Genomic DNA, 12,159 nt, shown 5'->3' with positions numbered 1-12,159 from the left:
ATGGGTGGGCCTATGCCCTCCCAAGCCCAACCATGGCTGTGCCCCTGCCAAGTCATGTGAAATCCATAGATTAGTGCCGAATGAATTTATTTCAATTGACTGATTACCTTATATGAACTGTAAGTCAGTGAAATCATTGAAATTGTTCCATGTTGGGTTTATATTTTTGTTCAGTATAGATTACTGCTCATTTGATAAGTGTCAGATATGCTGGAGTGATATGGCGCATGTCATATCATAATAAAGGTTAGTATGAAGTTATTTATAACAGTGAATCAGTTGATGGTGGTCTTAGATTGAGAAGGCACATCGGTTTGAAGCTTCCCTACCTTGTACCACTGAATCTCGGGGGTTGGCCTTCCTGTGATGATGATGGTGAAGGTAGCTGATTGGCCAGACTCCACACATAGGTCCTCTGCCGGCACCTGAGTAGAGGGAGGAGCTGAGGAAACAGGAGGTTAAGTAATTCCGTGAGATTATTCAAGTTTTAGGAACAGTGGCCACTTCAAAAACAATGAACTACAGTGTGAGTGTGCACAGTACAAGTACCTGTTGGCATTTCCTGTATGGTCTCAGGGAGATAAAGTTCCTCCTCAACCTCTGGTCTTTCCTCAAGATCATTGGGGAACTGGGGCACCTCCACATGGCCTCTGGTGGTGGGGTCCCTTTCCTCTGGGCCACCCTCAGCGCTGTAGAGAAAATATTGTGATAAAATATAGAGACGGTACATATATTGGGATAGAGAGAGAGACGGTGCAATAGTATGATAATGTACAGTATCACAGTTCTGGCTGGTAGACTCACGGCTTAGCATATCCAGGCTGGAAGAGCATTTTGACGATAGATGTGGGGCTGAAATCTGTCTGAAGCCATTGCTTCACCATGGCAGTGGACCAGCCATCTGAGTCTGGAGGAAGCACAATTGCATCACTCACAGACTGATGTCCTTAGGTTATCTTAGAGTCTTAGAATTCAAAATCATGACTTAATATTAGCTGGCCTTTAAGTTTAATATATTTTTTGAAGCCATGCCAACTTCTGACTGAGGCGAAGCGTGTCGAGGCATTAACAACTGTCTATTTAAAAATATAGAATGTGAAAAATATGATAAAAGCAAATATTAGGAACATACAGTACCCTTACCTCCAGACTCACATAAGCATAATAACCAGTGCACGTCTTACCTCCAGACTTGACGGACACCCAATAGTTTGTAAATCAGCCCATGAACAGGAAGACATGGACACATGGGGGGGAGGGGCATAAGGAGCGCCTAATGCCCAGCACATGACCATCTTGTATGGGTAGGAGTGGAGAGTTAGCTGAGCATGCGTTGGAGAGGAGAGAGGAGGACCCATCCACATGCACTGGGTCCATGATACTGGGAACATGATAAGACTTACATGATGAAGGCTCTGTGAGGTACTTCCTGCTCAGGGGAATACAGAGGAAGTGGGATGGAGAGCAGGGTTACAGAGAATGGATGGAGTCACATGATCAATTGGTGTCCAAAAGTCTAAAGGAAAACTACTTAGAGGTGAAATCATAGCTCATGAAGGAAATCAATTTATACATACTGCAATGCCAGTGATCTGTCATATGTATTTATATAAATGGACTAATTGAATGTACTTGGTGACTTAAATCTGTTAACTGTGTTTGATATGGATTAAATGTAAGTAGGTCCTGATATGGACTCTGAGGGGGGGTTACCCAGGCTCAGATTAAGCCTAGTCATGGACTAAAAAGCAAGATCAATGGAGAATCTTCATTGAAAGTGCATTTCAGTCTTGATTAAATGTAAGTAGGTCCTGATATGGACTCTGGGTGGGGTTACCCAGGCTCAGATTAAGCCTAGTCATGGACTAAAAAGCAAGATCAATGGAGAATCTTCATTGCATTTCAGTCTTGGACCAGGCTTAATATGTGTCTAGTAAACACTTCTAGATGTAAATGAGCTATGGCCCCTTCTTTCTCCTGTTTGGAAAAGCTTTTTGGAAATCCACCAAGATCAGTCAAATGGGGGCAAATGACCCAGTCCGTTCCAATACTATTCATTTCTAAAAGATGGAAACATGATGAAAACACAAACCAAAACATCCAATACTAAAGTGTATCAATGTCTTTCATGAATATGTACAACTACGAATGATATGATATCTATGTTGATTGCTAATGTAGGTGACTGGAAGTGTTTATGATTTCAAGGGTGTTTGGAAGGACATGGAAGAGAAAGTGTAACCTAGGTAATGAGACAAATCCAAATTGAAAATGAGGAATGGCAATGATGACTGACAGTGTGAAAACAGAGATAAAGTGAAGTGGTTTGAGGTAAATTGAAGTGAGGTGAAACTAAGGAATAACCATGGCATGTGCTTTCCTAATCCCTCGTCAGTTAACACTACATTTATATTGTCCACAGAATAAAACTGGGATAACGCAATACTTATCCTTGTCTCTCATGAGAAATCAGTAAGAGTTGGACCTTGGGGATCTTTATCCTATATTATAAACTGGGGAGGTTCTAACTCTGAATGCTGATTGGCTGACAACCATGGTATATCAGACCGTATACCACGGGTATGACAAAACATTTATTTTTACTGCTCTAATTACATTGGTAACCAGTTTAACCAGTTTAACCAATAAGGCACCTCGGTGGTTTTTACTATATGGCCAATATACCACAGCTATGTACAGTCCTTAGCAGTGGTATATTGGCCATATATCACACCTCCTTGGGCCTTATTGCTTAAATATATTACTGTCACCCTATTAACCATGTCTTATAGTGTAGACAGCCTTCTTCCCAAAACCTGCTTCCTTACTCCCAGGTGGACATTTACCTTGATTGGGTGGAACTCTCCTACCGTTGGTCAAGAGGACCTGTGGTTGGTCAGGCTCACTGTCAATCACTTGTGTGAAGGCGGCGCACAGCTCTGCTTTACTCTTGGCACTACCCAACTGGTTCCACAGCTGAAACATAACAAGATTTCACATTTTAAATTAACTTCTTTATAAGAGTGTTCAAAAGCTCCTAGGGTGCATTGCTATGAAGAAAATCACCAGTATATTGCACCTTAATGTTATACCTACATGTTAGGAAGAAGCATTACAAATGTACATAAAGGGGTTTCATACAATACGCCTACCTCACACTCATACTGTCCCAGGTCTGTCTCTCCAGGGTTCATTATGGTGAGAGTGAGGATCCCACTGCGGGCGTCACTCTCTATGTGGTACTTCCTCTGGTCTGACAGCTCTCTGGCATCCTTAAACCACCTGCCCCCAGAACATGCCAGGGCACACAACCAAATAACAACATGTGGGTGGATCTCAATGGGAATCTTAATAAGTATGGTTCAAACATTGAATCCTGGGAGCCCATGTTCTCATGACATAGTATGGGAATACTGAGTACAGATGTAGGATCTTAATTTGAGTCAGTTTGCTAAACAGGAAAATAATCCTGCAGCAACAGGAAATGTGAATTATTTCATGGATTTTAATTACTGGACATTTTTGTGAGGGGAAATAGAGTCAGACATTTCAAAGTGGAAATTACAAACTTCAGAAGCCTTTTTAAACCTCAAATACATTTAAAGTTGTAAAATTGTCCTGCAACACGGTGATCAAATTAAGATCCTGCATCAGTAAACCCAGTGCAGTTTACTGTACCATACCTGACTCGGGGTAGAGGTGTGCTGTGCGTGGAGCAGGTAAACTGGACTTCCTCTCCCTCCATCAGACATGCACTCTGCAGCCTAGTAATGAACCTGGGGGGTGCTGTTGGACAAGAGGAAATGAGTTAATTCACTCTATGCATTACGAATGATCTTTGCACAATAGGACATGGAGTATACCGTAACATGTTGGATAGCAAAATCATATGTATATGATTTGTGTATTTCAGTGTATTTAAGCTCTAATCTTCATCAGCATGTAATTTGTGCATGAGGTAGGCTGAATCATAGAATTAGGAATTAGAATACACTAATACATTTAATAATAAATAGTACATCGTCATTTAGTAGGATCTCTATGGACCGAGTGCTCTGTCAGTCCTGATTGTGGGTGCTGAGTTCAGCACCGAAGCGACTGCAAGTGACCGTTGACTCACTGTCACGTCTACTCCTGCTCCTCCCCTCCCCTTCGGCGCACGTTGTCGCAGGAATAGTAACCACCGGTCCTGGGAATCATCTTATGTTAGTGTTGTGTTCTTGGCTTTGTTGTTTTATTAAAATTGTTCACCTGCTTCCGACTTACCGCCCCATCATTCATTACAGAATACCAGCTCAAAATACGGAAGCAGCAGGACAACCGGACATCTCCCAGGTGATTGATAAACAAGGTGACCTTCTTCGTCAACACTATGTTCAACTGGGGATGGCCATGGAAGATGTTCTCCGCGGTCTACAACGTCTCAACAGCGGAGGATATTCTAGAACCAGTCTACCCAACGAGTCAGCGGAGGATATTCTAGAGCCTGTCTACCCAACGATTCAGCGGAGGATATTCTAGAGCCAGTCTACCCAACGAGTCAGCACACCAGCCCATTCAGCAACCCGCTCACATCATCGACGCCCGTCTATCTTTCTCTGAGAAATATGACAGGACACCATCCAAATGCTCTGGCTTCCTCCTTCAGTGTTCCCTCTATTTCGCACACCAGGTGATAGCCCCCACCACCGAGAGGTCTAAGGTTGCCACAGTTATTTTTCCGTGATTGGGCGGGCATTGGAATGGGCTATGGCCGTCTGGGAGAGAGGAGAGGAGGAGCTCGAGTCTTATGAGGAGTTCTTGGCTCTGTTTTTCAATGTATTTTTGATCATCCTGCAGAGGGCAGAGCGGGAGGTGAGTGTCTGCTTCAGCTCCAGCAGGGGAATCAGACTGCTGCTGAATATGGGCTTACCTTCCGGACAGTAGAAGCTTCCGGTGGATGGAATGAGCCTGCCCTCAGCACGTTATTTAGAAGAGGTCTGCGCGAGGAGGTCCAGACGGAACTGGCCTGCCGGGATGACAACCTCACCCTGGATGCACTCATTGGGATGACAACCTCACCTTGGACGCACTCATTGGGATGACAACCTCACCCTGGATGCACTCATTGGGATGACAACCTCACCTTGGACGCACTCATTGGGATGACAACCTCACCCTGGATGCACTCATTGGGATGACAATCCTCACCCTGGATGCACTCATTGGGATGGCCCTCCGTCTGGATAACCTCCTCCGGGAGCGTCGGCATCTTTATCGCTTCTCTCCCTCCTTCGGCGAGCTTTCGTGATCAGAGCCTGAATCCATGGAGGTAAGGGTCACACGCCTTTCCGCGGCAGAACGACGTAGACGGATACAGCTGGGGCTCTGTCTGTACTGTGGCCAGGGAGGGCAGAAGTGCCAGCAGTGTCCAATACGATCCACTAGAGCAGAGGGACGGTCATGTGATGTTACATCCCCTGGACCACGAGTGAGTATTCCATCTACTGCTCTTCCTGTTAAACTATTTTTAGTACCCATCAATCTGGCTGACTGTCTCTCATGCCCTGTGAATTCCGGCGCGCCGGGGAACTTTATGGTTCAGACACTTGCCTCCTCTCTCAATATTACTACCTATCTGCTCTCCTCTACTTTTCTGGTTCAAGGTCTTGACTGTCGGCCTCTAGGATCCGGAACCATCACACACATCACCCAACCACTCACCCTCACCACCCTCACCAGTCCAATCAGCAGGAGAATATCACCTTCCTCACCAGTGCATCAGTTACAAGATCATCCTCGGCCTCCCTTCAACGCCATAACCCCACCATTTCATGGTCGAGGATGAGAATCAGACTGGTCACCTGAATGCCGGAGGACCTGCTTCCCATCCTCACAAGTCAAAGTTCCTGTGGTCTGGGACATAGATGTGGAGATCTGCCATGCTCTGTAGATAGAGCCCGCACCCCTGAACTGTCCTCCTGTGCACATCTACATTCCCACAGTGATACAGGATCGGCTGCTAACCTGGGCGCACACAGCGGTTGTCGCTGGACATCCAGGTATTTCTCGCACCATCCACTCCATTGCTAAGAAATACTGGTGGCCCACCTTGGCACAGGGTGTCACTCGTTATGTCAAGTCCTGTTCTGTGTGTGCCCAAACCAAGTCTACTCGGAATGCTACAACAGGGAAGCTCCAACCACTTCCCGTGCCTCAGTGACCCTGGACTCATCTATCCAATGACTTTGTAACCGATCTCCCTCTGATGGTTTCACCACCATTCTGGTGGTAGTGGATAGATTTTCTAAGTCACGTCGGTTAATTCCCCTTCTTGGTCTCCCCACAGTTCTTCAGGTCGCTGAGGCACTCTTCCAGCAGGTCTTCCGATATTATGGCCTTCCGGAGAACATTGTCTCCGCCCGTGGCCCCCAATTCATATTGGAGTATGGAGGGCCTTCATGGAGAAGCTCGGGGTCACTGTCAGCTTCTCTTCCAGGTACCGGCCTCATCAACCGCAGGTGGAGAGGATGATCCAGGAGCTGGGGAGATTCCTGAGGAGTCACTGTCTGGACCGGTAGGGTGAGTGGGCACGATTTCTTCCATGGGCAGAGTATGCCCAGAATTTGCTGCGTCACTCCTCCACTGAGTTGACTTCTTTCCAGTGTGTTCTGGGTTTTCAACCGGCCCTGGCTCCGTGGACTCTGGGCCAGACCGAGGCTCCTGCGGTTGATGAGTGGTTCCGGCGCGCAGAAGTGTGGAGCGACGCTCACGTGAGACTCAAGCGCACCGTCCATCGTAAAAAACAACAACAGGCAGACCACCACTGCAGTGAGACCTCTGTGTTCCACCCTGGGGATCGCGTCTGGCTCTCTACCAGTAACCTCCCACTCCGCCTGCCCTGCAAGAAACTGAGGCCCCAGTTTGTGGGGCCATTCAAGGTTCTCTGGAGGGTCAACGAGGTGACATATAGGTTACAACTGCCTAGTCACTACCGTATCTCACCCTCGTTTCATGTTTCCCTTCTCAGGTCGGAGGTTCCTGGTCCCCTAGCTGATGCTGTCCCCCCCTGTCCCCTACGACATGGACTCCCGGCATCGTGGGGGGGGGGGGGGGGTCGGATCCAGTATTTGGTGGAATGGGAGGGGTATGGCCCTGAGGAGCGGTGTTAGGTTCTGGTGGAGGACATTCTGGATCCCAATTTCCCGACTTCCAACTTCGCCCCCCCTGGATCGACTCGCTCCTCGTCCCCAGGGTCGTCGTCCTGTGGCAGGATCCGCACGTCAGAAGGGGTGGTACTGTCCCGTCTGCTCCTCCCCTCCAGTCCACGACGTCGCTGGAATACTAACCATTGATCCTGGGAATCATCGTTGTGATTCACACCTGTTAATCATTATGATTCACACCTGTTAATCATTATGATTCACACCTGGACTCATTACCTTCATCATTTCCTCCCCTTTATGTCACTCTCCCAGGTTCACTCACCAGTTGGTATTGTTCCTGTGTATCGGCATTCTGCTTTATATTAGTGTTGTGTTCTTGGTTTTGTTGTTTTATTAAAACGTTACACCTGTTTCCGACTTACCGCCCCATCATTACACTCACCGTCCACCACCATCTTGGCCAGTGTGCTAGCATGACCCACGGGGCTGGAGGCATAGCACACGTACTGTCCAGAGTCCTTGGGAGTGACCCCGTCCAGGATGAGACAGCAGGTTCCTGTCCGGTCTGCAGTGATGATGTGGTGAGGGCCGTCCTCTAGGACCAGGCCATCTGGGGAAGTCATGTCAGAGACCGTACACTGCTGTTTAAAAAACGTCTTATGTCAAAAAATAAAAATGTTTTAAAAGGCTTACTATGCTGCTCACTCTTTTACCTTTGAACCAGCTGACCACTGGTTTGGGTGTTCCTGTGACTCTTACCTTTGAACCAGCTGACCACTGGTTTGGGTGTTCCTGTGACTTTGCATGCCAATTTGATTGTCTGCCCGATCTTTGTTGTGCAGTCAGCCAGGAGAACTTTGAACTCTGGTGGACCTAAAGAAACAACCACAAGACTACTGTAATAATGGGAAGAGACCAAGCAACAGAGCTACTGCTCCCCAGAGCTAACATTGGATACATTTAATGCTGAACAGAGCGAACAGGGGACTGAACCGGTGATATTCCTAGGCAGACTCAACAATGGACATTACCAAAAGACCTAGTCAGAGGAACTCACTAGAAGTAGTCAGGCTGGAGCGTTGCTGCAGCTCTCTCAGGTCTTTGAGCCAGGACAGCTTGAGCAAGGTGGAATGACCCTGCAGTGTGTACCTCCTCACTGAGCCGCGGTGCTCATGCCACAGCTCCCAGGACTTCTCATCTCCCCCCACCATCTCCTTCACCTCCACGTCATTCAGCTGTGGAGGGGGAGATGCTCATATTACAAGGACGGTACTCTATATGCAATGTAGATGGTTCGGTAAACCACTCTGAAGCTAAAACGAATAATAATCCGAATTTCTATAACTAAATATAAATACTTTAAAAAAACAATGTAATCAGGTCTAAAATTTAACTGAATTTCAAAATAAAATCAAAACTAAAATAAAACTATAACCTTGCCACACTCATAAGATAAGTAGGCCTGAAGCCTGAACACTTATCTCCCCAAGCTAATGCATTGGTTTAAGCTCAGAGGGATAGGATAGTCCTGTTGCTCCCAAATTGGTCTACACGGACAAGTTCTGGCCTGGTTTAGATCTTATCTGTCGGAAAGATATCAGTTTGTCTCTGTGAATGGTTTGTCCTCTGACAAATCAACTGTACATTTCGGTGTTCCTCAAGGTTCCGTTTTAGGACCACTATTGTTTTCACTATATATTTTACCTCTTGGGGATGTGATTCGAAAACATAATGTTAACTTTCACTGCTATGCAGATGACACACAGCTGTACATTTCAATGAAACATGGTGAAGCCCCAAAATTGCCCTTGCTAGAAGCATGTGTTTCAGACATAAGGAAGTGGATGGCTACAAACTTTCTACTTCTAAACTCGGACAAAACAGAGATGCTTGTTCTAGGTCCCAAGAAACAAAGAGATATTCTGTTGAATCTGAGAATTAATCTTAATGGTTGTACAGTGGTCTCAAATAAAACTGTGAAGGACCTCGGCGTTACTCTGGACCCTGATCTCTCTTTTGAAGAACATATCAAGACCATTTCAAGGACAGCTTTTTTCCATCTACATAACATTGCAAAAATCAGAAACTTTCTGGCCAAAATTGATGCAGAAAAATTTATCCATGCTTTTGTCACTTCTAGGTTAGACTACTGCAATGCTCTACTTTCCGGCTACCCGGATAAAGCATACTCAGCCTTGTCTCAGGATGGTAAGTTGGTGGTTGAAGATATCCCTCTAGTGGTGTGGGGGCTGTGCTTTGGCAAAGTGGGTGGGGTTATATCCTTCCTGTTTGGCCCTGTCCGGGGGTGTCCTCGGATGGGGCCACAGTGTCTCCTGACCCCTCCTGTCTCAGCCTCCAGTATTTATGCTGCAGTAGTTTATGTGTCGGGGGGCTAGGGTCAGTTTGTTATATCTGGAGTACTTCTCCTGTCCTATTCGGTGTCCTGTGTGAATCTAAGTGTGCGTTCTCTAATTCTCTCCTTGTCTCTTTCTTTCTCTCTCTTGGAGGATCTGAGCCCTAGGACCATGCCCCAGGACTACCTGACATGATGACTCCTTACTGTCCCCAGTCCACCTGGCCGTGCTGCTGCTCCAGTTTCAACTGTTCTGCTTTATTATTATTCGACCATGCGGGTCATTTATGAACATTTGAACATCTTAGCCATGTTCTGTTAATATCTCCACCCGGCACAGCCAGAAGAGGACTGGCCACCCCACATAGCCTGGTTCCTCTCTAGGTTTCTTCCTAGGTTTTGGCCTTTCTAGGGAGTTTTTCCTTGCCACCGTGCTTCTACACCTGCATTGCTTGCTGTTTGGGGTTTTAGGCTGGGTTTCTGTATAGCACTTTGAGATATCAGCTGATGTACGAAGGGCTATATAAATACATTTGATTTGATTTGACACCTAGGTTCGAACCCCAGTCGGTAACACAATATGTTTGCTGTGAGGATTTGGACTACACATTTACATTGACTAAGGCAAAGGAGGAGGGCCAGGTTTTTACCTTCATCTTGTTCTTGAAGGCGTAGGTGTCAGAGTTCATGCCGGGGTCTCTCTTGAGCTTACAAAGGAGGACACAGTCCTTAAAGAGAAACACCTGCCTCTGGTGCCCCCGGGAGGACGTCTTAATCTCAGGAGACTCCTCCCACACAGTGAAGGGACCCTGTGAGGAGGAAAGACGTGGCATCAAAGCTTCAGATGGAACTGCATTATCCATGAAGAAATGACTTCATTCACATCTCAAACACGTAATCAAGATGGTGCATTGCACGTTTTATCCAGTCAGTTAATTGACATTTCAGTTTTCAATGATGCCGTGTCCCCATCAACATTTAAAGCAACAACCGTCATGGATTGTTACGGCACATCTGACCTCAGCTAGTCTGGACACTTTGATGTATTCATCTATCCCTTCTCTCTGGAGCTAACAACATCAGCAGGTAGAGCTCAACCACTCTTTGTGGGTTATGGGTGAGTTACCTGGCGGACGGGTTCTCCCAGTGCAGTGAGTGGGGCAGGGTAGTTCTCAATCAGAGACACCTGGTGCAGGTTGTCAGAACGCCAGGGCAGACAGGACACCATGGAGAATGCATCCTCCAACAGACAGCAGCTTTTCCCACACTTAGCCTTGTTCTTGATCAGCTCCTGTCAACACACACACGCACGCAAACGCACACGCACGCACGCACACGCACACGCACACGCACACGCACACACACACACACACACACACACACACACACACACACACACACACACACACACACACACACACACACACACACACACACACACACACACACACACACACACACACACACACACACACACACAGGGAGAAATCCATGGATTAATGCTTTGGAAAGGTCTCAAAATGGACACTTATACACACACACACACACACACACACACACACACACACACACACACACACACACACACACACACACACACACACACACACACGCACACGCACACGCACACGCACACGCACACGCACACGCACACGCACACGCACACGCACACACAGGGAGAAATCCATGGATTAATGCTTTGGAAAGGTCTCAAAATGGACACTTAGAATCGTATAATGAGCACTGACCTTGAGCAAGGCCTGGTAGGTCTGAATCCTCTCCGCTGGTCTCTGTAAGAAGGTGATGACATCCAGCACTGCAGTTTCGGAGTGCTCAGGCTCTGTTCTCGTGTTCTGCTGGAACACAAAGGTATGTGAATGTCAGCGTGGAAAACTGGGAGCATGTGAGAGCAAAGTGTTTTGCTTCTGGGTGTGAGGGTCAATTATTTGTGCACTATGGTAAATTATCTGATTGCATGCCTTGAAGTACTGCTGGATGGTCTTGTCAGTGACACAGGCCTCTGCCTGTGTTTGGCCCATCATGTACTGCAGATACTTCTGAAAGTCCTCTGCGTGTTTGACCAGGTGCATGGCCACGTCATCATCAGTAGAACACTCGCTGAGGCTGGGCAGAATAGACCTGAGTAGGGGATAGGACAATAAGGACAGTATTTACCTCGTTTTTCATTATATGAGTTAAAAATGTATATTAAACAACATTTTATTTGATTAACCAGCTCTCACTCTCGACAAAGAGAACAGTTGTGACGTTATCACCTCTCGTGTAAAGCCATGATGTCCTTGATATTGCGGAAGATAGTTTCTTTCTGGTTGATGATGTTGATGGGGACATGAGGGCTAGTGTCTAAGTGGTGCAGGTAGTGGGATGTAAAGTCCTTCATCTCCTTCACAAACTCCTCCTCCCCATCAATCAGCCCCTGGATCAATTGGCTAAAGACGGAAGAAATATCACATTGAATGCTGATAGTATTCTATAAGAGACTATACTAATCAAATATGCTGAACTCTGTGATCAAACAATATTAATTCACTCACCTTAATGTTCTTCTGTACTCTTCCTCTGTATAACCTGATCCATCCATCTCCTGTTGTGGTGTCCTCACTTGTGGGAATGTTTCCTTTACAAAATGCAAAACAGTTT

The 12,159-nt window shown here is 46.5% G+C and overlaps 1 protein-coding gene across 1 annotated transcript in view; it reads right to left on the bottom strand.

Moving 5' to 3' along the window:
* Positions 1-12,159, bottom strand: part of LOC123997379 (obscurin-like) — a 56,398-nt gene that overhangs the window by 10,737 nt on the left and 33,502 nt on the right. Inside the window, 15 exon segments of the mRNA XM_046301547.1 lie at positions 330-442; positions 550-689; positions 805-907; positions 2,847-2,976; positions 3,153-3,282; positions 3,684-3,786; positions 7,588-7,755; positions 7,905-8,018; positions 8,203-8,380; positions 10,149-10,307; positions 10,625-10,789; positions 11,247-11,354; positions 11,478-11,637; positions 11,775-11,948; positions 12,054-12,136. Of these exon segments, the coding sequence (XP_046157503.1) occupies positions 330-442; positions 550-689; positions 805-907; positions 2,847-2,976; positions 3,153-3,282; positions 3,684-3,786; positions 7,588-7,755; positions 7,905-8,018; positions 8,203-8,380; positions 10,149-10,307; positions 10,625-10,789; positions 11,247-11,354; positions 11,478-11,637; positions 11,775-11,948; positions 12,054-12,136 (2,028 nt within the window).

Source organism: Oncorhynchus gorbuscha, linkage group LG02 (assembly GCF_021184085.1).
Source record: "Oncorhynchus gorbuscha isolate QuinsamMale2020 ecotype Even-year linkage group LG02, OgorEven_v1.0, whole genome shotgun sequence".
In the NCBI taxonomy this organism is placed as follows: Eukaryota; Metazoa; Chordata; class Actinopteri; order Salmoniformes; family Salmonidae; genus Oncorhynchus; species Oncorhynchus gorbuscha.
This window is presented reverse-complemented; position numbering and strand designations above follow the sequence as displayed.